At 49.6% G+C, this 25,625-nt stretch overlaps 1 protein-coding gene across 4 annotated transcripts; it reads left to right on the top strand.

Moving 5' to 3' along the window:
* Nucleotides 1-1,136: 1,136 nt before the first annotated feature.
* Nucleotides 1,137-25,377, top strand: Plekha4 (pleckstrin homology domain containing A4). 4 transcript variants are annotated; one of them, XM_029479813.2, is made up of 20 exons: nt 1,137-1,318; nt 1,752-1,841; nt 3,475-3,582; nt 5,380-5,452; nt 5,549-5,649; nt 5,785-5,894; nt 8,484-8,699; nt 9,009-9,288; nt 10,138-10,221; nt 11,772-11,819; nt 12,114-12,194; nt 12,338-12,487; nt 15,377-15,475; nt 19,359-19,499; nt 20,463-20,562; nt 20,633-20,709; nt 21,215-21,376; nt 24,372-24,421; nt 24,719-24,831; nt 24,917-25,377. In XM_029479813.2, the coding sequence occupies exons 2-20, from the start codon at nt 1,758-1,760 to the stop codon at nt 25,177-25,179; spliced, it is 2,340 nt and encodes a 779-aa protein (XP_029335673.1). In that variant the 5' UTR covers nt 1,137-1,318; nt 1,752-1,757; the 3' UTR covers nt 25,180-25,377. The 4 variants fall into 4 exon arrangements, with proteins under 4 accessions (XP_029335673.1, XP_085697873.1, XP_085697875.1 ...); XM_085841747.1 differs by having other exon boundaries at nt 1,665-1,841; XM_085841749.1 differs by lacking the exon at nt 1,752-1,841.
* The last annotated feature ends 248 nt before the right edge of the window (nt 25,378-25,625 follow it).

Genomic DNA, 25,625 nt, shown 5'->3' with positions numbered 1-25,625 from the left:
GGAGGGGAGGGGAGGGGAGGAGAAAAAGAAGAGAAGAGAAAAGTGTGTGTGTGTGTAGCCTGTGTATTGTGTTTCTTTCTGGGGATGGATCCCAGGGTCTCACACACTCCTGGAGTTACTCTGAGCTCCTGGTTTAGAGTTTTCTTCCTCAAAATGCACTGAGGCTCCACACCTCTCTTATAATGGGTTATCAGTCTGATCTGAGGGAAACATTTCAAACTGGCCACTTAACTCTGCCCTTGCCAGAACCCAACACTTCTAAGGCTGCCTCATCGTCCAGGACCGGTGCTGACCACTGCTGCCCCATTTGGTCAAGGCCACACTTGTGGACCGTGAGTCCTTACTTCTAACTCGTACCTTCCCAGGCTCCCACCAGCCAGGCTCTCTCCCAGCCTTCCCAGGTTTTGGGAATTGGAGATGCCTTTTTTTTTTTTTTTTTTTTCGGTTTTTTGAGACAGGGTTTCTTTGTGTAGTCCTGGTTGTCCTGGAACTCACTCTGTAGACCAGGCTGGCCTCGAACTCAAGGAGATGCCATTCTTTGAAAGACCTAGGACCCCTCTCTCGAAGGTACCAGGAGCTCAGAACCCCAGTAACAACAAACCCATTCTGCCCTGGGCTTGCAGCCCCTCTCCAAACATAGGAGTCCCAGCCACAGCTTAGGGGAGCCCAATCCCTCCCTTAGCTGTGGGGGCAGCTGAGCCAGGGGTCAAGTTGTAGTGGGGAGGCCAGAAGAGGCGGGGATAGCCAGGATTGGGAGGGGAGCCGGCAGCGTGGGCGGCTGCCAGAGAGAGGGAGAGCCCAGCAGAGAGGAAAGAGAAACTGGGAGAGGGAGGAAGAGAGAAAGTGAGGAAGAGAACTTGAAAAGGAAAGGAAACAGATGTGTCTGGTCAGGGAGACAGAGGAAGAGACTGAGTGTGGAAAGGGGAAGTAGAAGATTGGAATAAAGTGGGGAGGGGGCAGGGGAAGTGATTAGACAGCAGCAGCAAGGTAGGGAGAGGGACGGGGAGAGGTGACATAGGCAGGAGTGGGGGAGAGGGGCAGAGAGAGGGAGAGAGAGGGAGAGAGACAGAGAGACTTGGGGGGGGGAGACAGAGAGACACCGAGAGAGACGGGGGGGGGGGCGGGGGGGAAGAGACAGAGACACAGAGAGAGACAGACATAGAGATACACAGAGAGACGCAGGGGAGAGACAGAGAGAGGGAGAGAAAGAACTCACAAGTGAGACAGAAGAAAGCAGATATCAGGTGAAGAGAGAGACAATTCTGAGAGGCACAAAAAGAGGTGGTGACAGATCCTGTCACCAGGACACCAGAACTGGGTAAGTCCCTGGCTGGGCGGGGAGGGACTTGCTTGGATGCCCATTCCTGGTGTCCTGGGAAGATGGTTTGGGGGTTCATGAGGGAAGACAGGGACAGGTTGCTCAGGCGCCCTGATGGAGGCAGGGATTGGAATTCTTATGCATAGAGGGGGTCACATTCCTGGCCAGTATTCAGTGGGCAAGAATAAAGGAGCCCCTATTCTATGGCCTGGCTGCAGACAGCTGCCCCCCACTCCCCGCAGCTGCCAAGCCGCCCACCTCTCTTGGCATTGCTCTTGGTATGTGATCCCTGGCCATGGCCTCCCCCAGCCCCTCAGTCCCCAAACAACCATTTCTTTCTCCTCAGCCTCCTCTGACCTTCGAGCCCTGACCCAACTCTGTCCTCAGCCCCCATCAGTGGAGAGACACAGCCCCCTTTTCTTTTTCCCCCAAGTTCTCCATGGAGCAGGGCCGACCCCGGAGCAGCCTCAGCCTGGCCAGCAGTGCTTCCACCGTCTCCTCTCTGAGTAGCCTGAGCACCAAGGTCCTTCCATGCTTCTGGGTGGGATGGGGAGAGGGGGGCTCTGGGCTGTCCTGTCCCATTTCCTAGCTGTGAGTTCTGTGCCATCTCTGAGGCACAGAGAGTCCTCACTGAGGACTGCAGTGGTCGAGGACCAGGGTCCTTACTGATTGGGTTTGCCAGACTGGTCCCAAGTTGAGCATCAGCTGCAGCCGGGAATTTGGAGAGATTCCCAGCTCTGTCCCCACCCCTCTCAGTCTTCCTAATGCTAAGCCAGAAGAACAAATAAACCCAGACTGAGAAGAGATGACTCTTCTTGACTGGACTAGGGGACTTCCTTTTCAGTCTATAACCATGGAACCCACCCACTTATAACCAGATGTGGTGGTTCACAACTGTAATCCAGTATGGGCAGGAACATCCAAAGTTCAAGGCTATCTTTGGCTACATATCAAGTTAGAGGCTATGTGAGACCCTGTCTCACACAAGACAACAAGAACCCAAGCTGGAGCTAGCTATGGTTTTCATCTCAGTGCAAAGGCAAGCCAACCTTGGAGGGTTTGAGAATAGCTTTGTCTACTTAGTAACAAGTTCCAGAACAGCTAGAGCTGCATAAACCCTGTCTTGAAAAACAAAAGCAAACAAGCAAACAAACAAAACACAAAAACCAGGCTGCAGATAGCATATCATTTGCATGCCCACATTCAAGAAATAGAGCAGGAAAAGGATCAGATGTTCAAGGCTAGCTTTGCCTACCTACGCAGTGATTTGGGGATAGCCTGGGCTATATAAACATCACCCAGGACAAAATTTGCCTTACTCCCTTAAGTTCAGAGACCGAACAGATTTGTTTCCAGCCTACTCCCAAGGAGAGGTGATCCAAGACAGCTTGTTCAGGGGGTGTGTCCACAGGTGACCCCTCCGAGGGAAGTGAAGGATGAGAAATCCCTCTCTCCCCACCCCGCAGCATCAAAGGCATCCTTCTACCATGGCTTCCTTCTGGAAATGTCCTCTGTGGGGAACCTCCTGGTGTGGATTGTAGAGGTTCTCTGGCAGGTCTGCCTGTGGGAGCAGAGAGCCTGTTCTTGCCAGGGACACTGCTCCAGGCTCTCAAGAAGCCCATGCTGTAATTGAACGATGTAGCCCAAAATGACCTAAAGCATTGTGTTGTTTTTCGAGACAGGGTCTCAAAAACATGTATCCCCGACTGTCCCTCTGTAGCCCAGCATTGAACTCAGAGGCCTGCCTCTGCATCCCAAGGGCTGGGTTGAAAGGTGTATGCCACCACTCAACAGCTTTCAACCTCTAATTCTGCTTCTAACCTCCAGAATGATAGGATTACCAGAATAGAGTCAACCCTTGGTTTAGGCAGAGCTAGGACTTGAACGCATGCTTCAAGTGTGTTAAGGAAGCAATCCCTTGTTACTTTGTTTGCTTGCTTGTTTTGAGACAGGGTCTCAAACAGCACTGACTGTCCTGGCACTCACTGTGTCACTAGGATGACCCTGAGACCCTGATTCTCCTGTATCTCCCAAGTGCTGGTTTTACAGGCACTTGCTGCCCTCCTCAGCCTCCTTGCCTGCCTTCTGAGAGAAATCCCCTTGGGAGCCAGTCCCAGGAGAAGCCCTCATTCATTTCTGTTCCTACTGCACCCCAGAAGCCTACCCGTGCAGTACACAAGGTCCATGCCTTTGGGAAAAGGAACAATGCACTTCGACGAGATCCCAACCTGCCGGTGCACATCCGTGGCTGGCTGCACAAACAGGTAAGGTGTGGGGAGGGCTGTGGCCCCTGGGGGTTGTGTCCTGTTACTGAGTTTCCTTTCAGATCCCCAATGGATACATTCAGCCCCACCCCCCACCCCCACCTATTACTTTTTCCTCCATACCTGAACAGTTCATTCCCTGTAGTTTGAAAGGTTCATAGTCTGGCCTCAGGACATAGGTTGCAATATATATTAGTCAGGGTTCTCTAGAGTCACAGAACTTATGGGTAGTCTCTATATAGTAAAGGGAATTTGTTGATGACTTACAGTCTGTAGTCCAACTCCCCAGCAATGGTCAGCAGCAGCTGTTAATGGAAGTCCAAGGATCTAGCAGTTGCTCAGTTCCACAAAGCAAGCAGGCAAAGAAAAGCAGATCTTCCTTCTTCCAACGTTCTTATGTAGGACTCCATCGAAAGGTGTGGCCCAGATCAAAGGTGTGGCAAAAGCCTAAACTCGTTAAGGTTACATGCAGATCTTAGTGGCACACGCCTTTAATTCCAGCACTCAGGAGGCAGAGGCAGGCGGATTTCTGTGAGATAAGCATGAGCTACAATAAAAGTTCCAGGACAGCCAGGGCAACATAGAGAGACCCTGTCTCAAAATACTAAACCAAAGCCGGGCGTGGTGGCGCACGCCTTTAATCCCAGCACTTGGGTGGCAGAGGCAGGTGGATTTCTGAGTTCGAGGCCAGCCTGGTCTACAAAGTGAGTTCCAGGACAGTCAGGGCTATACAGAGTACAGAGAAACCCTGTCTCGAAAAATCAAAAAACAAAAACAAAACCAAAAAACAAACAAAAAGAAAGAAAGAAAGAAAGAAAGAAAGAAAGAAAGAAAGAAAGAAAGAAAGAAAACAAGATGACAATCAGGGTGGGGCATAAATTGTGTGATGGATGGGTAAATAAATAAAGGGAGGGACCTACAACTCAGTGCTAAGGAGGTAGAGGCATGAGGTTCTTCAGGGCTAGCCTCAGCTACAGAGCAAATTTAAAGCCAGCCTGGGCTACTTGAGACCTTGTAGCAAAACAAACAAAACCCACAGCACTTTAAATAGGCTGTTGGAGGTCTGTGGAGAAGCAACATATGAGAGGCACCTCCTACACCTCAGGCTTTGAACTTTGCTCCAGGCCCTGTTTATGAAACCCTTGCGGTGAATCACCACAAGCAAACCTTCCAGAAACTTCTCAGACCCCAGTGGGCAGAGATGGGAGGTCTTGAAGCTTCTAGAGAAGGCATGATGCTCTCAGAGGCATCGTTTAAAAGTGGCCACACTCGAGCCGGATGATGGTCCAGCACTAAGGAGACAGAGGCAGGTGGATCTCTGGTTTTGAGGCTAGCCTGGTCTACAGAGTGAGTTCCAGACTAGCCAGGACTACAAAGAGAAACCCTGACTCCAAGGGGAGAAAAAGTAGCCAGATGTGCTATCACCTGCACCGGCCACAGCATCGAGCTTTCAGCCATCCATAAGAGTCCACCACATCAACAGACTATTGGCCACCCCAGTCACAACACCCTCTTTGGGTCTCTGCGTCGATCTTTATTTCCTTTGTCCCCCTCTGTCTGTGCCTGCCTCTTTCTGGGTCTATGTTCCCATCTTTCTTTCCTGCTCCCCTCTCTCTGGGTCTCTGCCCCCCCCCCAATCTCTCTTTCCTCAGGTTTCTCTGGGCCTTTGACCTTCTGTTTCTATCTCTTTCTCTCCACCCTTCCCCCAGTCTCTATCCCTCTGTCCCCCTGGTTCACTTGCTCCATCTGGTTTCTTCTGTACCCTCTATTCAGCCTCTTTCTTGTTTCTCTCCCTAGGACAGCTCAGGTCTCCGGCTGTGGAAGCGCCGTTGGTTTGTCCTTTCAGGCCACTGCCTCTTCTACTACAAGGGTCAGTGTCCTGGATGGGACTTCTCCACCAATTTCTCCCTGGGGCTTTTGGGAACCGTGACCCCTTCCTGACCTCTGACCTAACTCCTATCTGCAGACAGCAGAGAAGAGAGTGTCCTGGGCAGTGTATTATTACCCAGCTACAGTGTCAGGCCGGATGGGCCCGGAGCCCCACGTGGCCGCCGATTCACCTTCACAGTGAGTCTGTTTGTGGATGCTAGTTAGTGGTAGGTGGGAACTTGATGTTACCACTCACTGGGGTTTCCACATTTGGAGATAAGAAATTTTACCATGCTTCCTTTGAGTGCTGGTCCCAACCTCTGTCCCTTGCAGGCCGAGCACCCGGGCATGAGGACCTATGTCCTTGCAGCTGACACATTGGAGGACCTGAGAGGTTGGCTTCGAGCACTTGGGAGGGCCTCTCGTGCGGAGGGGGAAGATTGGTGAGTGGAAGCTGGGCATGTGCCTTAAGCTCCTCCCTTTGTAGGGCAGCCATTTAAATATGCAACTACTGTCTATCTCCTAAGGAGACCCTACCCTCAAAGACCCCTCCCCGCAAGGAACTGCCTCCAATAGCAAAAAGAGGTTCTCTTAACCACTGAACCACCTCTCCAGCCCCCAAAGGGGTTCTCTTTTAAGATCTGCCTATCTCCTTGTCCAGACCCCCGACTGATCTTTCAGTATCCCACAGACTTGCTCAACTCCACCCAAGGAGATGGAAACTCTCTGGATTATTTCCTGGCTAGTGCTTTCTAAACAAAGTCAGCTTTGAGGCCATGCCGCGTTGTTAAAAAAAAAAAAAAAGATTTGTTTATTTTTATTTTATGTAAATGAGTGTTTACTAGTATGCATATATGTGTGCCACATATGTGCCTGCTGCTCTCAGAGGCTGGAAGAGGGGGCCGGGTGTATATAAGTACACTGTAGCTGTCTTCAGATGCACCAGAAGAGGGCACTGGATCCCATTACAGATGGTTGTGAACCACCATGTTTTTGCTGGGAATTGAACTCAGGACCTCTGAAAGAGTAGTCAGTGCTCTTAAGCACAGCCCTGAAGCAAGCAAACTGCTTAGCTATCTATCTCTCCAGTTCTTCTTTATTTACTGAGGGTTGAAGCCAGGGTTTCACACTTTATTTAAGCCAGCTGTGTAGCAATGAGCTACCTCCCCAGCTGACCAAGCCGGCTCAGTCAGTCAACAGGTTCTCCAGCGCTGGAGTGAGGATTAAAAAGAAAAAAGACAGTTAGACAACATTGTAGCATGACCCCAGTCAATTTTGAGACTGAAGGCAAATTTTCCCAATCCACTTTTTATACCGTTTTAATTGCATGCAAATATTCAGGGCGAGCAGTACAATTAGGAACTAACAGGGCAGAAAGCAAAGTCCCATGATTACTCCCATGACAGTTGTTTAAAAAGGGCTTGTCATAATGACCAAAATACTTGAGCCCACTTCCTTGTCCAAGCCCAAAATCCTGCCTGAAGCCTTGTTCTTTTGTTGCACCCTAAGATTAAAATTCCTGTCTTACCCCACTTCCCTATTATAGCCTAGAGTTAGAGTCTTGCTGAAACTTACTTCCTTATCATGCCCAGATGTCAGATTCCTGCCTAAGCTTATGTCCCTGTTATGGCCAATGTCAGATTCCTGCCAAGCGGCACCCCAAAAGGCTCTCCACACCCAGCCCTACTTTTAAAATGTGTGTGGGGTGTGTGTGTGTGTGTGTGTGTGTGTGTGTAATGCATCTAAGTGTACAAGTTCATATGCCTGGGTCAGTGCACGTGGCGGCCAGAGCTGGGCGTCAGGCGAGCTTCTTTGATGCTCTCCACCTTATTACCATGAGACAGGGTCTCTCATTAGGCTGGAAGCTTGCTGGATTAGTCAAGCTGACCAGCCTACAAGCTCTCAGCAGCATCTAACTGTCTCAGATGCCCAGTTTCCTAGGGTATAGGTCCACAGAACTGTGCCTAGATGGATGGTTGGTTGGTTGGTTGGTTTCCGGTTTTTTTGAGACAGGTTTTCACTATATAACCAGATTGGCCTGGCACTCAGATCCACCTGTCTTTGCCCAGGGCTGAGATTTAAAGTGTGTGCCACCTTTGCCCTGATTGATTGCTGTTTTGGGGGACAAGGGTTCCATTTGTCCTCATCCGGGATGGCCTTGAGTTTAGACCCTTCCTGTTGTGGGCCAATTTTTTTTTTTAAGATTTATGTATTTATTTAATGTATATGAGTGCTCTATCTTCATATACACCTGCATGCCAGAAGAGGGCATCAGATCCCATGTGATTGCTGGGAATTGAACTCAGGACCTCTGGAAGAGCAGCCAGTGCTCTTAACCTCTGAGCCATTTTTCCAGTCCCTGTGAGCAAAAATTTTTTTAAAAAAATGTGTTCACACCAGATTTGGGGAGACTAATGCTGGGTAATCACTAAGAACTCAAGGACAGCCTGGGCTACAGAGACAGCCTGGGCTACAGAAGTGCTGTCTCAAAAAGCAAGCAAACAGACAAAAACAAAAACAAAAACAAAAACCAACCAACCAAACAAACAAACCCCAACATCACCATCACCCCTCAAATTCCCCCCAAATGTCAGACTGTCTCGGGCACTTTCCCACCCTGTCCCAGTTCCTAGACATCAGGGCACTGGGTCCTGTGCCAGTAGACCCAGTGTCCTGTTAGGAGCAAGAATGAGGAACAGGGGCTGGTGAGATGGCTCAGTGGTTAAGAGCACCAACTGCTCTTCCGAAGGTCCTGAGTTCAAATCCCAGCAACCACATGGTGGCTCACAACCACCAGTAATGAAATCTGATGCCCTCTTCTGGAGTGTCTGAAGACAGCTACAGTGTACACATAATAAATAAATAAATAAATAAATAAATAAATAAATAAATAAGTAAACCACCAGTAATGAAATCTGATGCCCTCTTCTGGAGTTTCTGAAGACAGCTACAGTGTACACATAATAAACAAACAAACAAACAAATAAATCAAAAAAGGAATGAGGAACAGATCCCTCTTCTTCCCTTGCTAGCGGACTCCCGAGGTCACCTGCACGTCCCAGGCCTGGGGAAGGTCCCGGGGGACCCGGAGGACCCCCAGAGGTGAGCAGAAGGGAAGAGGGGCGCATCTCAGAATCACCAGAGGTAGCTCGGCTCTCCAGAGGTCTTGGCAGACATGAAACGCACACTCCCAACTCTACAGCGGATCTGCAGACTGACACCTGGAGTCGTAGAACCCGGAGCCCAGAGTAAGAAGAACCCTTCGGGTGCTTTGTCTAATGGTAGGGCAAGGGAAGGACTGGTTGGCCCAGTGAGGGTTCGTTGGAGGTCTAAGGAAAGAGGGAGCTAGCTGGAGGCGTGGGTTAAGGGAAGGATGGGACCCCAGAGGCCTGGGTCGAGGCTTGGTCCTTTGCAGGTAAATGGATGCATATATTCCCAAAGGGAACTCACCCACTCTGCCTAGCAGAGGGGCAGTACGATACTCTTGTTGGGTAGAGAGATGGACTGGGAGCAGGGACTCAGGCTAACTCAGTTCCCCGATTATCTCCTTTCCACAGGTTGTTCTCACCCCTTTCCCGGCCTCCCTCCCCTCTGAGCCTTCCCCGTCCTCGCTCTGCCCCGGCCCGGCGACCCCCTCTCTCAGCAGGAGACATCTCATTTCCTGCCCGACCGCACACTCCTTTGAGTCGCATCGATGTCCGACCTCCTCTGGATTGGGGACCCCAAAGACAGACCCTCTCCCGACCTCCCATTCCACGCCGAGGACCTTCCTCTGAAGCTGGCGGAGGACGGCCACCCAGGAGTCCCCAGCCCCGGACACCAGAGCAGAGAACACAGGTGCTCAAAAGGAGCGGACTACATTTCCCACTAGGCGTGTGTGTGTGTATGTGTATGGTGCTGCTGCTGCTGCTGCTGCTGTGGGTGGGGGGGGTGGGGGGGTACGCACGCGCGCGCGTACCATTGCTCCTATGTATTGTGGGTATTGTAGTCCAGAATACTCTTTTAAACTGTGAGGCCAAAGCATAGTTTGGATTCCAGTTATTGTTTCAACATAGCCAGCCTCCTGATAATCCCTCTAAGAATCACGGGTTTAGGGCTGGTGAGATGGCTCAGTGGGTAAGAGCACCCGACTGCTCTTCCGAAGGTCCAGAATTCAAATCCCAGCAACCACATGGTGGCCCACAACCATCCGTAACGAGATCTGGCGCCCTCTTCTGGAGTGTCTGAAGACAGCTACAGTGTACTTACATATAATAAATAAATAAATCTTAAAAAACAAACAAAAAAAAACAAAAAAACAAAACAAAACAAAAAAAAAACAAAAAAACCCAAAAAAACCTGTCAGAATAACTATCTAAAAAAAAAAAAGAATCACGGGTTTATAGCCCAGAATATCGGAAGCTAATTTCCAGCAGCCCCTAGTGGTTTTGCCATGCTAGTCCATTTATTAACACCCTGTGTGTATGTAGCCAGTGTAGTTGAGGATGTGTGTGTGTGTGACAGTTCTAGGCAAGTACTCTACCACTGACCTACTCTGCAGTCCTCTTTTTAGCTTCTCATTTTAAGACAGGGTCTCTCTAAGTTGTCCAGGTAGGCCTTAAACTCACTCTAAAACCCAGCCCTCCAGAGTAGCTCAGATGATGGCCAGGGCCACTAGACTTACCCAGATGTTTCTATGCATTTCAGTCTACCCAGGCCACCTCTGGTTCGTCCACTTATCTCCAGCTGCCCCCAAGACCTCCTGGGACCCAGGCCTCCATGATTTTGCTGGTAGGTCTCCTGCAGCCCCAGGAATCCAGTAGATTCCGTTTCTTGCTTGACCTTCTCAGCACCCCCCTCTCCTAGGATAGTTGTCTCCTGGCCAAAGAGCCTTGATATGAGGCTCCCTGGGTAGCTGCTCTTATTGTTTTCCCATGGCTGATAGAACAATATATGGAATAAAAAAAAAATGAGGACATGAGCGATCCTAGCTATAGCCAAGAAGATTTATTAGTATAGATACAAGGGAGAGAACAGCCAGAGGCACCTAGAAGAGGCCAGACTGAACCAGGCCAGCAGACTCAAGGGAGGCCATGGGGGAGAGAAAGGGGTGGGTGGGAGGGGAGGGGAGGGGAGAGGAGAGGAGAAAACAGAAGAAGCAAAGAGAGGAGCTGAGGACTGAGACCAAGAGACCATGTAGCCAAAACGGCTGAGGTTATATAGAAACCGGAGAAGCTGGGGGGAAGGAAGGGAAGGGAAGGGAAGGGAAGGGAAGGGAAGGGAAGGGAAGGGAAGGGGCCGGATGGGTTCAGGTTAGGATGGGTTCAGGTTAGGATGGGTTCAGGTTAGGATGGGTTCAGGTTAGGATGGGTTCAGGTTAGGATGGGTTCAGGTTAGGATGGGTTCAGGTTAGGGGACTGGGTGAGAAAAGTGCTGAGAGGAAGCCAGGACTCCTCCGAATGCTGAGTCTGGCGGCCAGAGCCCTCTTTGCTATATTAAATAGACATATTTAAACGTTCTACCTGCATGTATGTTAGTGTAACTTCTGCGTGCCTCGTGTTCAAGGAAATTGGAAGGCATTGGATCCCCTGGATCTGCAGTTGCAGGTGACTGCAGGCTACTGTGTAGGTGCTGGGTCCTAAACCCTGGGCTTCAGAAAGACCAATAGATGCCTTTCTTCCCCCAAATGATAGCTGTGAGCCACATGGGTCCTGGGAATTGAACCCAGGTCCTCTGAAAAAACAGCCAGTGCTCTTTTTTTTTTTTTTAAAGATTTATTTATTTATTTATTTATTTATTTATTTATTTATTTATTATATGTAAGTACACTGTAGCTGTCTTCAGACACTCCAGAAGAGAGAGTCAGATCTCATTATGGATGGTTGTGAGCCACCATGTGGTTGCTGGGATTTGAACTCTGGACCTTCGGAAGAGCAGTCGGGTGCTCTTACCCACTGAGCCATCTCACCAGCCCCCAGCCAGTGCTCTTAACAGCTGAGCCATCATCTCTCCAGCCCTGACCTGAAGTTCTGATCCTCCTGGGTTGGTCTTCCCAGTGCTGGGATAGAAAGTGTGCACCTCCGTGCCCAGCTTGCCAGTTTTCAATGTGTTAACCGTGCGGGCTGTGTGGACACCGTTTCCCACCTACAGTGTTTTCTGTGGCTATTTGAGTCCTGAGCCTCCTGGAATCTGTCGGAAGCTAAGATTCCTGCTGTCGGGTCCAGAGGTTTCTAAGGCTTGGAAGGATGCCAATCAGTCTATCCATGGACAGAGTGTTTGGCTCCTCACTGACAGTGTGAACCTGCCAGTCACCTTTGACCCTGGAATTTTCTCCTTCTTAGCCAGGACCCCCTGTGGACTCAGCTTTGCATCAGAGCTTGGAGACAGATGTAAGTTCTCCCAGATCCAAACCCTGTAGCAGTCTCAGAGTTGAAAGGGTTTTAGACCAGCAGTTCTCAACCTACGGGTCTCGAGCCCTTTGAGGTGGCATTATGATTCCTAACAGCAGCAAGATGACAGTTATGAGGTAACAACAAAATAACTTTATAGTTGGGAGCCACCACAAGGTGGGGAACTGTGTTAAAGGGTCGCAGCATTCGGAAGGTTGAGAACCACCGGTCTAGATGGAACTGGGGCAGGGCAAGCCAGGCGAGATGGATAAACACGTCTCTACTTCCCCCCAGACGTTGTTGACTAAGCTGTGTGGGCAGGACCGGCTCCTGAGGCAGCTACAGGAGGATCTGGACAAGAGGCAGGAGGAGAAGGTACAGAAGGGGTGATGTGTCTTAGCTGCTCCCGGCCTTGATTCCTCCCCAGGCACCAGGGTCAAGATGCTTCCCCTGTGGTGGGCTTGGGGGTCTCGCTTGCCCTCTTGGCTTCAGAAGTCCAATCGCTGTGGTCTGTGCAGGAGCAGCTGGAGGCAGCCTTGGAGCTGACCCGGCAGCAGCTGGGCCAAGCTACCAGGGAGGCTGCAGCTTCCGGGAAGGCCTGGGGTCGCCAGCGCCTTCTGCAGGACCGGCTGGTGAACGTGAGGGCTGCTCTGTGTCACCTGGCTCAGGTGAGCATCTGGGAAGAGACTCCCAGGCTTGTGCAGGTCACTGCAGAGACTCCGTAGGCCCGTGGGTTGTTCTGGAAATGCCAGGGCACTCACAAAACCCACTCATAACTCTAAATCTGTCATCTTTAAAAAATGTGTTCTTACTACATGTGTGTGTGTGTGTGCACATATGAGTGCATATGTATGTATCATGTGTGTGTGTGTGTGTGTGTGTGTGTGTGTGTCTGTGAGTGTACATGTATGTACCCCACAGCACCCATGTGAGGGCCAGAGGACAATGTGAAGGAGTCAGTCTCTTCTATTCTGTTGGTCCTGGGGACCAAGCTCAGATCATCAGACTTGGCAGCAAGTCCCTTTAACAACTGAGCTATCTTACAGGCTCCTTAAACCCATACTCTTGATTTTTATAGAGGCTACGGGGCAAAGAGCCCAGCTGTAACAAAACTTAATTTAGTAGCTTAGGGATGATGATTATCATCATCACCATAACCACCATTACCATCATCATCATCATCATCATTGATTTTGGTTTTTGGGTTTTTTGTTTGTTTGTTTTGTATTTTTGTGATGGTTTCTCTGTATATCCCCAGTTGTCCTGGAGCTCACCATGTGGATCAAACTGGTCTCAAACTCACAGAGATCCATCTGCCTCTGCTTCCCTAGGGCTGGGATTGAAGGCTTGTGCTACTACACCTGGCCTAGAGGATGATTTTTAAAATGTGTTTTCTGTTATACATACATGTGTGTATATATGTGGATGTATATGTGCACATACATGGACACACACATATATGTGAACCCAGGGCTTCACTCACAAGGTGATCTGTGTTGCAGGAAATATTAAAAATGGCCCGGCACGTCCCCACTCTAGTGCTAGCACCAGCAGGCCACAACACTGTGCCCTGGCAGGGTTCCACCAGCTCTGTCCCACATTCCAGTAACCAAACTGAACCGCCAACCTCACGGTTAGATATCACAATACCCAGTAACCTGGTAAAATCAAAACTCTAAAAGCTTATAGTTAACTAATCAGATTTATGTATCAATAGAATCACAATTTACAAGATGCCAACACAATAATTTCCGAGCGGATTGACAATGATAAGAGCTTTATTGCAATTATTCTAACCTTACAATATCATAACTACCTACCTGTGGCTGGCTCAAGCCACGCTGGGTCGCATCTGCTTCCATTCTCTCTCTTCTCCCCTGAGATGCTCTCTGCCTCTGCAACTCTTGGCTCCTTTTCCCTGTCCAATCACAGGTCTCCTCTGCACTAATGTAATTGGACAGGGAAAATCCTGCGCTGGCTCTGACTTGATTTTATCTTATATTTTAATAGGCTCACTGTATGTTCCCAGCGGGCCTAGAACTCAGAGTTCAGCCCGCTTCTGTCTTCCTTGTGCTGGGATTAGAATTAGAGGTGTGGCCATCTTGCTCTGCCAAGGGAAACTAGGGCGATAATTTATTACCATCATGATCACGTATTCTGTTGGCAGGATGACATCTCAGCCTCAGGTCTGATTCTCCGACCCACATGGCAGATAAAGAGAAACAACTCCAGCTGGAGAGAGTTCAGAGGTTAAGAGCACTGAGTTCAATTCCCAGCAACCACATCGTGGCTCACCTATAATGATATCTTGTGCCTTCTTCTGGTGTGTAGACATACATAGAGGCAGACTGCTGTATACATAATAAATAAATACATTTTTTTAAAAAAAGAAACAACTCCTACAAACCACTCTTTCCCACTCACGCTTGCACAGACATGAATGCATGCTTAAAAATCGGTTGTGTGTTAGCACGTGCCAGCGTGCTGGTGGGGGTCAGAGGACAGCTTATAGCCATTGGTGGCCTCCTTCCATGTGGGCTCAGGCTTGGAGTGCAGGTCTGCAGGTTTGCTGCTTAGCGTCTTTCTTGCTAAGCTTTCTCATGGTTCTCCTTAGACAATTGTCACTGGCTTTGAGTGTGCTTTTCCTCAAGGTTACTGTATGACCTCAAAAAAAAAAAAGTTCTCTAGATAAGAAAAATAGCATTGGAAGACACAGAGGCAGGGGATTTCTGCGAGTTCAACCTCAACCTGCCTAGTCTACATAGTGAGTTCCAGGACAGCTAGAATTACATACTGAGACCCTCTCACAAAACAAAACAACACAAGAAGAAAGAAAGAAAGAAAGAAAGAAAGAAAGAAAGAAAGAAAGAAAGAAAGAAAGAAAATTTGTACTGGAGAGATAGCTCAGTGGTTATAGCACTTGTTGCTCTTCCAAAAAAACCTAGGTTCAGTCTCCAGCACCCACATGTTGGCTCATGCCATCTATAACTTCAGTTCCAGGGGACCTGATGCACTCTACTGGCCTCCACATATACCAGACATTCACATGACACACACACATACATATGTAGGCAAAACATACATATAAAATAAATCAAAGAAATTTAAAAAGAGAAAGAAAAGTCGTATTTATTTGCTATGTCCCTTGTGAGGATCATGTTAAAACACAGAAATTAATAAATAGATATTTAAAATATAATCCGTGGCTCTAAGGACCAGTCCGTGTCCACAGGATCACGTGTAGCATATGGCCTGGGTTTCTCAGTAGTTTGAGCAAAGAAGATCATAGGAGTTGATGCCTGTCTGCCCTGAGACGATCTGGAGGAAGACTCCCTTCCTCTCAGCTGAGGCAAGATCTGGTAGTTCGAGAGACTAATCTTTTTTTTTTTTTTTTAAGATTTATTTATTTATTATATGTAAGTACACTGTAGCTGTCTTCAGACACTCCAGAAGAGGGCGCTGGACCTTTGGAAGAGCAGTCGGGTGCTCTTACCCACTGAGCCATCTCACCAGCCCCTGAGACTAATCTTGTATCTCCATCTTCTCTGGGACTTTAGGAGCGAGAGCGAGTTTGGGACACGTACAGCGGCCTGGAGCAGGACCTCGGCACCCTAAGAGAGACACTCCAGTACCTGCTGCACATCGGGTCTCCCCAGGTACACCCTCACCCTTGCCATCCCTGCCATAGACTCTAAGCTTCACCTGGGAGCTGTGGACACTCCAGGGCTGCCCCAGGAGCCAGAGTCCCACTCACTAGATTAGTGATTTTCTTCCTGGTGTGACTTGACAGGAAGCAATTAAGGGAAACGTGTTATGTTAGGTGGCATGTTGGTATATGGATTGAGGATACAGTTCTTCACTGTGCCAAAGGTAAGGGAGAGTTCATTTTGTCAGGGGCTGGGACTTCTCAAATCTCAGTGGATCAAGATGCAGAGTCAGGGGCTGGAGAGGTGGCTCAGCAGTTAAGAGCACTGACTGCTCTTCCAGAGGTCCTGAGTTCAATTCCCAGTAGCCACATGGTGGCTTACAACTACCTGTAATTCGAACTGATGCTCTCTTTTGGTGTGTCTGAAGACAGCTACCGTGTGTGTGTGTGTGTGTGTGTGTGTGTGTGTGTGTGTGTAAGAATTATAATTCTTAGAAAAAAGATATAGCGTCAGGGCTGGAGAGATGGCTCAGTGTTTAAGAGCATCTGCTGCTCTTGCAGAGGACCTGATTTTAGTTACTGGCACCCACATGGTGGCTTACAACTATCTGTAATTCCAACTCCAGGGGATCTGATGCCCCCTTGTGACCTCCACATGCACCTGCAACTTATACATCATATACACCTCATAGCTACACATATTTAAAACAATAAAAATAAACATTCTTTAAAAAGAAGGAGCGTGGAGAGATGCTGGCATCCCTTTAGCTTACAGTGCTTGCCTTAGGCAAGTCTACAAGGAATTGTTTATGTTATTACATTCCCCCCCCCCTTCCCTTTCTCCCTCTTGTTCCAGCCCCACTCACTCCAGCCCCACTCACTCTGGCCCATAGGTTTTTTATTTGTTTCTCATTACGGATGGTTGTGAGCCACCATGTGGTTGCTAGGATTTGAACTCATGACCTCTGGAAAAGCAGTCAGTGCCCTTAATCGCTGAGCCTATATTATTATTTTTGTTTGTTTGTTTTTTTGAGACATGGTTTCTCTGTGTAGCCCTGGCTGTCCTGGAACTCACTCTGTAGACCAGGCTGGCCTCGAACTCAGAAATCCACCTGCCTCTGCCTCCTGAGTGCTGGGATTAAAGGCGTGCGCCACCACGCCCGACATTATTTTTTTCTTCTTCTTTTTAAAAAAGATTTATTTAATGTATATGGTTACAGTGTAGCTGTCTTCAGACACACCAGAAGGGGGCGTCAGATCCCATTACAGATGGTTGTGTGCCACCATTTGGCTGCTGGGAATTGTATTCAGGACACCTCTGGAAGAGCAGTCAGTGCTCTTAACCACTGAGTCATCTCTCCAGCCCTTGTTTTGAGAGAGAGCAAGCAGTGTGTGATGCAGGTATGTCGCTCTGTGTAGGTGATAATGGGTGTGCAGGTACTCAGAGGCCAGGAAAGGACAACCACACCCTTGGAGCTATGGGGGTTGTGAGCCATCCGGCCTGGGTGTTGGAATCAGAACGAGAGACCTCTGACAGAGCAGTAAGAGCTTGTAACCAATCAGCCAGGTCCCAGCCCCAGTCCTAGGACTCACTTTGTAGACCAGGCTGGCCTCAAACTTAGAGTTCCTCCTGCTTCCAAATTGCTGGGATTAAAGGTGTCCACCATCATGCCTGGCCTCACATATTTTTTTAAGCTAAAAAAAAATAATTATGTAGGGCATTGGTGGTGCACACCTTTAATCCCAGCACTTAGGAGGCAGAGGCAGGCGGATTTCTGGGTTCCAGGCCAGCCTGGTCTACAGAGTGAGTTCCAGGACAGCCAGGGCTACATGGAGAAACCCTGTCTCGAAAAACCAAAACCAAAACCAAAAAAAAGAAAAAAAAAAGGAAGAGAATGTGTCAAAATATAAAATAAATTAATTAAAGGCTTGCTGGACTTGCCATGACAGGGCATCTCTGGAAAGCAAAACAAAGCAAACAAAAAACCCCAGTGGGCTTTATAATGAAATGAGGACCTCAGCACCGAGGACAGGCCAGCCATCACTAGAAATGTACCATGTTCAAGGACAGGAGAGAGAGCCGTGAGGTGTAGGCTCCCCAGATTGGTTTGCCCAGTGCGACCTGCAGCTCTGTGTAAACCTGAAAGCCCAGGCTGGGACCTGGCTGATTGGTTACAAGCTCTTACTGCTCTGTCAGAGGTCTCTGGTTCTGATTCCAACACCCAGGCCGGATGGCTCCCAACCCCCATAGCTCCAGTGCCAAGGGTGCGGTTGTCCTTTCCTGGCCCCTGAGTACCTGCACACCCATTATCACCTACACAGAGAGACATACCTACATCGTACCCTGCTCTCTCTCTCAGATAGTGATGGCTGGCCTATCCCTCTCTAGATTTGACCTTGAGTGTCGAGTTTCTCATTTCATTATAAAGCCCACTGAGTTTTGTTTTTGTTTTTTTGTTTTTGAGAGAGGGAGATGTCCTCTTATGGCAAGTCCAGCAAGCCTTTAATTCATTTATTTTTTATTTTGACACGCTCTGTTCATAATACATTTTTTAACCTAAAAATTTTTGTGAGACTGGGCATGATGGCAGATGCCATACATAAACATGAATAAAAAACATAATAATCATTTAAAAATTTTGGACTGGAGAGATGGCTCAGTAGGTAAAGGGAGGCTGGAGAGATGGCTCAGCTGTTAAGAGCACTGACTGCTCTTCTAGAGGTCCTGAGTTCAAATCCCAGCAACCACATGGTGGCTCAGAACCATCTGTAATGGGATCCGATGCCCTCTTCTAGTGTGTGACTGAAGACAGCTGTAGTGTACTCATATAAATAAAATAAATAAATCTTTAAAAAATAGGTAAAGCCAGGTGTGGTGGCGCACGCCTTTAATCCCAGCACTCGGGAGGCAGAGGCAGAGGCAGGCGGATTTCTGAGTTGGAGGCCAGTCTGGTCTACAGAGTGAGTTCCAGGACAGCCAGGGCTACACAGAGAAACCCTGTCTCGAAAAACCAAAAAAAAAAAAAAAAAAGTGGGTAAAGACACTTGTTGCCAAACCTGGTGGTTCAAGTTCAATCCTTGGGACCCATATATAATGGAAGGAAAACAAATCCCCAAAACCTCACATACAGATAAACACACACACACACACACACACACACACACACACGTAATTAAAAACTTGGAAGGTGGACAGGTGGTTTTGGCACACTCACTTGGGAGGTATTACTTGAGACCTGACTGGGCTATACAGAGAAATCCTGTCTCAAACAAACAAATAAACAAACAATAAAAACAACCCCCTGAACACCTTGAAGGTGTTTTCTGTGCGAATTGACATTGTGGCGATGTCTTAGTCAGGGTTTCTATTCCTGCACAAACATCATGACCAAGAAGCAGGTTGGGGAGGAAAGGGTTTATTCGGTTTACACTTCCACATTGCTGTTCATCACCAAGGAAATCAGGACTGGAACTCAAGCAGGTCAGAAAGCAGGAGCTGATGCAGAGGCCATGGAGGGATGTTCTTTACTGGCTTGCTTCCCCTGGCTTGCTCAGCCTGCTCTCTTATAGAACCCAAGACTACCAGCTCAGAGATGGTCCCACCCACAAGGGGCCTTTCCCCCTTGATCACTAATTGAAAAAATGCCTTACAGCTGGATCTCATAGCGGCATTTCCCCAACTGAAGCTCCTTTCTCTGTGATAACTCCAGCCTGTGTCAAGTTGACACAAAACTAGCCAGTACAGGCGCTAAGTTGTACAAGGAGTTTGAAAAGGCCAGAGACGGCCAGGACAGACTCAGGCTGGTTGGATTTGAAGGCTCTCTGAGTGAGGCCATCTGCTGTTTCCATCCTGTATTGTCTCACCTTGACCGAGTCCCTTTCCTTCACCTCAGGACCGTGCCTGTGCTCAACAGCAGCTGTGGATGGTGGAGGACACGCTGGCAGGTCTGGGTGGCCCCCAGAAACAGCCCCCACATACTGAGCCCAAGTCTCCATCCCCTGCACCCCAAGGAGAGGAGTCCTCAGAGCGGGAGGTGAGATTTCCAGGTCCTCTATCACCTGTCCTACCCCTCACCCTGGGCCCCCAGTGCTGTCCCTTCCCCTTGATCACCTACCCAATCCCACTGAAGTCAGAAGAGGCATTGAATGTCCCAGAACTGGTTAGAATGCTTAGCAACCATCGTATAAATGCTGGGACTTGAACCTGGGTCCTGTGCAAGAACAAGCACTCTAACCACTGGGCCGTCTCTTCGATTTGCTCCCAGGACCCAACTCCAGGCAATGGTGCCAGGCTGGGTTTTCCCATAACAATGAATGCAATCTACACAGTCCCCCACCATCACAGTGTGTGTGTGTGTGTGTGTGTGTGTGTGTGTGTGTGTGTACTGGTGTCACAATGTCACATGGAGGTCAGGGATAACTTGTGGGAATTAGTTCTCTCCTTCCGCTCTGTAGACCCTGGGATGGAACTTAAATTGTCAGACTTGATGGCAAGTACCCTTATCTTCGGAGATATCTCACCAGCCCCTTATTTAGTAAATGTATTGTTCTTTATTATTCCATCTGTCACCTACCTTTTCTGTCCACCTCAGGCAGAATAGGCACCAATACCAAAGACAACCTCAAGGCTGCTTTGGTAAAGTGCTGGGTTTCTAGGGACTGACTACAGGAGCATGTCTGTGTGACTCTAAGGCAGCTGCTTCACTGGGAAGCGACCCTATCAGCCAGGTCCACCACCTAGCATGGCGCCTGCTGTGCTCATGTGTGAAAAACCTCACACAGTGCTTTAACTGCCTTACATAGCAAAGGGTGAATGCTTTGGATGTTGGTTAAGCAACATGTTTAAGATGAGAGGTTAAGCAATGTCTTCAAAGTCACAGAGCTAACGAGGGGCAGAGATGGGATTTGAAGCCAGTCTATCTGGCTCTGGGTTTGTAAGCTTCTCCTAGCTCTGCCTCAGTTAATGACAGTGTTTGATCCCCGCTCCACCCTTCCAGAGCCTTTCAGAGTCACTGGAGCTCAGCTCCCCTCAGTCCCCTGAGGTGGACTGGGGTTGTCCCTCAGGCGGTGACAGAGCCCTCAGCAGCCCTCAGTCAGGTGAGCATCCTAGTAGGGTGGGGCTCTCTCTGTGTACTTGCTCTGACTAAGTCCCCATCTGTCCTTCAAGGTGTTGGGTCTCCAAGGGTCTCCAGGGCATCCAGCCCTGAATGTCGTCAACCCTCATCCCCGCTGCTGAGAACTAAGGTAGACCATCTCTGAGACACCTTCAAGGCTGCCTTATAACTCTGTGCTCCAGTCACCTCTGACCTCCCTAGGAGGGGCCAGTTCAAAGGCCACACCAGAGCAGACAGGATTTTATCTCAAGTTCTAGAAGCAGTTATGTGAAGAAGCTGTGTGGTTTCCGGTAGTTACTAAACGCCTCTGAGCCTCGTGCTTCTCATCTGTGTAATGGCACAAACGCCATCGCTTACCACAATGACATGAGATTTAAAATAAAGTAGTTATGTAGAATCCTGTGTAAAATCCTCCAGTGAGGGGACTGGACTGTGGCTCAGGAGGTAGGAATCAGGCCTTTGTCCTCAGCTGCCAGGTCATGTAGTATCCCGGGCCAGGGAGGGGATGCAGCAGACTCCATGTACAGGGGTCCCCTCTATGACAAAGGCTCTCTAAAGTGCCAGGCTGTTGAGGGGAAGTTCCCGGGGTAGAAAAAACCAAGGAAGTCCAAGGTTAGATTTTTGTCTATCCCCAGACCCCGCTGGCACGGCCTCGTATGAGCGCGCAGGAGCAGCTGGAGCGCATGCGTAGAAACCAAGCATGCGGGCTCCCTCTTCCTCGCCCTACCTCCCCGAGGCTCCTGACCCTGGGGAGGACACTGTCCCCAGCTCCACGACAACCTGACATGGAACAGAGGGTGAGGAGGGTGAGGTCTTGGGTTGGGGAAGGAATCCTCTGCTTCTAGATTGACTCTCAAGTTCTTCCTTTCTTCCTCCCTCCCTCCTTTCCTTCCTTCCTTTCTTTCCTTTTCTGAGGCAGGGTCTCATTTATCCTAGGCTAGCCTTGAAATAGCTACATAGCCAAGGCTGGCCTTGGACTCTGGATCCCCCTGAGGGACTGTGTCCTGATTACAAGCAAGTCACCCACCATGCCTGGTTTAAACAGTGCTGGGGGTGGGGCCTAGAGCTTTGCGCATGCCTGGCAAGCTCTCTCTTCATCAGCCACAGCCACAGTCCCTGCTGCCTTTCTATAATGCGTTCCACTTGCAAACTAAATCATCCACCCTGTTCCTCCTGCAGTTAGGGGACAGGATTAGGCAAGGAGGTGTTGTATGAGAAACTTTAGGGAAATACAGCATACACAGGCTCCCTATCCCCAGAAAGAGGAGCCACTACAGACTACAGTAACGATTGCACCAAAGTTGACCTTGGCGAGCCAACGCGGTTTGGGGGGAGGTGTTACTAACAGGGCCCTGTGTGAGGGGTTACTTCCAGGGATGCCCCCAAAACAGCTGCATCACCAAGAAGCCCTTCCCGGGGCGGGTGACAATTCATGGAAGTTACAGCGGTGGCGCTGTCTGCAGAACGTGCAGCTCCGCGGGTCTTGATCCCTCTGTAGCTTGGCCGGCCAGTCAACTCCTCCAGTGATGATTGCTGCTTTCATAGTTCAGTAGAGGAAGTTTCTGTAACTCAGCAGGTTTCAGCTTTCCCAGACGTGAGGTTTGTGCTCTGCCTGTCTCAGGCTTCTCTCCCTTCTCCTCCACGAATGTTTCAGTACTGAGGACTCCGGCCATGAAACAGAAGGGAACAGGGGTCTCCGTTTCTGGTTGGAACTCAGGCTCTCTTAGTAGCCCTGTGGCTTGAAAGAGGCCACGCCTGCCTGCAGCTCTCTCTTCCACGCTCCCTGTTGCACTTGCTTTGCCAAACTAAAGCACGCTCGCGATCTGAGGGGGTGGGGGTGGGGGGAGACACAAAGATAGAGTAAGTCTATAACATCTTTCCTGACCACACCCTCTTCTCCAGCTAGGCCCTGCTTCCTAATAGCACAATTGGCTGTAAACTCTGGTAATGGTATCAGAGAGAGGGCTGCCTGGTCCTAAAGGAAGCTGACAAAGTTGTTAGGTCAGACAATTGTTCCCTTGCACAACCTGGGAAACCCCCTTCGCGCCCTCTGCCCCCCCAACCCCAATCCTGCTCCCACCACACAGAGAAAACTCCAGGCTAACACGTCCTCACTTCTCCTCAGGGGTTCAGTTTCTGACCATATATGGGCACAATCCCAGCTCCTAGCTGGCAGTCATTGCTCCTTGTGTAACCTCTATAAACCCCCCACTGCTTTAGCCTGGATGTGTGATGTCACTGACCTTCACCTCAGAGCCGCCTCCTGATAAACCTGCCTTCCTTTCCTTTTTAATCTGGTCTAATCTGGTCTACCTCTGCATGACTAAGGAAGAGAAAAAGTCTATCCAGAATCTCTTCTACTTCAATGCAAGTGATAAGGAAAGTGCCTCAGGGCTGTGGCTGGCCTGAGGTGAAAGGGGAGTCACTGACAAACAATACCAGGTGTGAGCCTAACCATTGTGGTGCCTTAGAGGGAAGGAGAGACTTCATTAAGAGTGAGAAAGAAGCCTGGTAGTGGTGGCGCATGCCTTTAATCCCAGCACTCCGGAGGCAGAGGCAGGCAGATTTCTGAGTTTGAGGCCAGCCTGGTCTACAGAGTGAGTTCCAGGACAGCCAGGGCTACACAGAGAAACCCTGTCTCGGAAAACAAACAAACAAACAAACAAACAAAACCAAAAACAGAGGGAAGAGAGAGGCCCTGAGAAGAATGACAGGAGCCAGAGGAGTCCTCCAGAGAGTGCCCTCAAAGCACCTCTCAGAGTGGGTCTCCCTGAAGATTCCAGATTGTGCGGTGTGATTTAGTTCAGTGTAGCCTATGTGACAGGGAGCACGGAAGAGCCAGGTACCATGGTTGTAAGCTGTCAGGACAAGCACTGACTGCCTAATCGTGAAATTGTGGACTTCAGGGAGACTGGCCTGATTCAGGACCTGTGGGTTCATTCATTGGTCAGATGAACACTCTCACAGTCCAGTCACATCTCGGCAGCACCAAAACCTTAGGACACATAAACCTTTGGGGGATATTTATATCCGAGTCGGGAAGCTTCTGAGGGAAGTAGATGACAGGCTGTGGGCATGACTTTGTGAACCTGGCGTTCTCCAAGGCCATTTTACTCTGAATTCTCCCACGCGTCACCATAAACATAAGTGGGAGCCCAGTGGGGCTGTTGCCCGGCTCCCACCCCAGCTGAGGAGATGGAGGATCAGCATCATTTTCACCTATATAATGAGTCAGAAGCCAATCTAAGTTTCCCAAGAACCTGGCTGGGAAAGCTGGGGGCACCCAGGGAGATGCTCAGTGGTTGGCTTGGTAGCTTCAGAACCCATGTGTAAAGCCTTGGCTGGCAGTGCATGTCTGTGATCCCCTTGGCACTAAGACGGGAAATGGAAAATCGTGGATCCCTGGAAGCTCTGGGGTCAGCTAGTCAGCCCAGCACGGTGAGGTTCCAGGCTGATGGGAGATCTTATCTCAACCAAGAGCAGAGGATCAGAGGAGGGGACTCCTCTTGTCCTCTCATCTTCCTAGTATCTGCACGTAGGTCAGTGGGAAGACAGGACCGAGGAGAAGGGGAAGGGGAGGGTGTCAAAGAAGGAGGAAGAGAAAACAGGGGCTCCAATGGCAAAATTCTATTCCTCCCCCCAGCCCTTTTCTTTCTTTTGCCCCCTTCCCTCTCCTCCTTTCCCCATCCCGCTCTCCTCTCTTCTTTCCATCTGGACACAAGTCCACCAGGCTGGCTTTGAACTTGTGACCACTCTCCACAACAAGAATTGTAACCAGTACTTCCTTTCCAGCCTATTGTAGGACCTGCGAAATGGCTCAGGAGTTCTGGGTCCTGGAGTAGGTATGGCTCTAGAGTGGGGAGTGGCAATGGGGGAGGGTCTGGATGCAGACTGGGCGAGGGGCGGAGGCAGTGGTGTTATCATAGCCAGGAAGCCCCTCATGCCTGGTCAGTAATGGCAGAGCTCCTGTGGCCTGTATCAGACCCAGCGGTTCCTACTGTAATGGTGACCTCACTGCTGGTCTACTGGTAACAAATGCAGAGAGCCTGCGCTTAAAGTCCTCTAGATAGATACCCGCTAGGAAGAACTCCCAATGAGCCTCAGTGGCCTGTGTGAAACCCCTGGCTTATTTTCTGTAGTCCCAGGCACTCTGCAACCTGCTCACCAGTACCTGCAGGCCACCGGGAGCGAGTGCTCAGCCTCTCCCAGGCTCTAGCTACAGAGGCTTCCCAGTGGCACAGGCTGATGGCAGGTGAGGCGCCCAGTCTCTGAGGGAGGAGGCCTGGAAGTGTGGATGTTACATGTGATTAAGTTAACACTGCTCCTTATCCCTTTAGCCTCTCCAGGGAGAAATTTGGACACCAGGGGAGACTGTCTCCAGCCAAGCCCACAGCCTCCCAGTGAAGAACTGCCCCAGGTCACCTCGTCCCCAGCTTCTCACAAGGCTACTTCTGCTACCACAGGGTTCTCATGCCAAGGCAGCCGGAGAGGCCTGGCCCCATGGGAGGCCAGATGGGACCCTGGGAAGGCCCCTCCAGCTCTGGCCCAGGAAGAGGGGGCATGGCCCCTCAGAGTCACTCTGCTGCAGTCCAGCTTCTGACTCCCATCTTTATACTGAGCACTACAAGCTGGAAGCACAACTGAGGTGTGGGACCGTTCAGGACCACAGGGGAGAGGTTCATTCCAGCATGTATTCTAGGAGGGCCAGGGCAGCTATGGTCAAAGATTGATTATCCTAACACTGTCCAAAATTGGATGAAAACTTTGAACTATCAGTCAATAAATAGCTTTTATTCTCTCTGTGGTTGTGACATTGTGTTCTGACAAACAAGGGTAAGGGCCCAGCCAGGCATGGTGGCACACACCTTTAATCCCAGCAGAGGCAGGCGGATTTCTGAGTTCGAGGCTAGCCTGAACTACAGAGTGAGTTCCAGGACAGCCAGGGCTACACAGAGAAACCCTGTCTTGAAAAACAAACAAACAAACAAACAAACAAACAAACAAACAATATGGGTCTGAGGGAGGAGGCTGGAACCTGAATCAAGC

The sequence above is a fragment of the Mus caroli genome, unplaced genomic scaffold, assembly GCF_978045245.1.
Source record: "Mus caroli unplaced genomic scaffold, Mus_caroli_1 scaffold_8, whole genome shotgun sequence".
NCBI lineage: Eukaryota > Metazoa > Chordata > Mammalia > Rodentia > Muridae > Mus > Mus caroli.
This window is presented reverse-complemented; position numbering and strand designations above follow the sequence as displayed.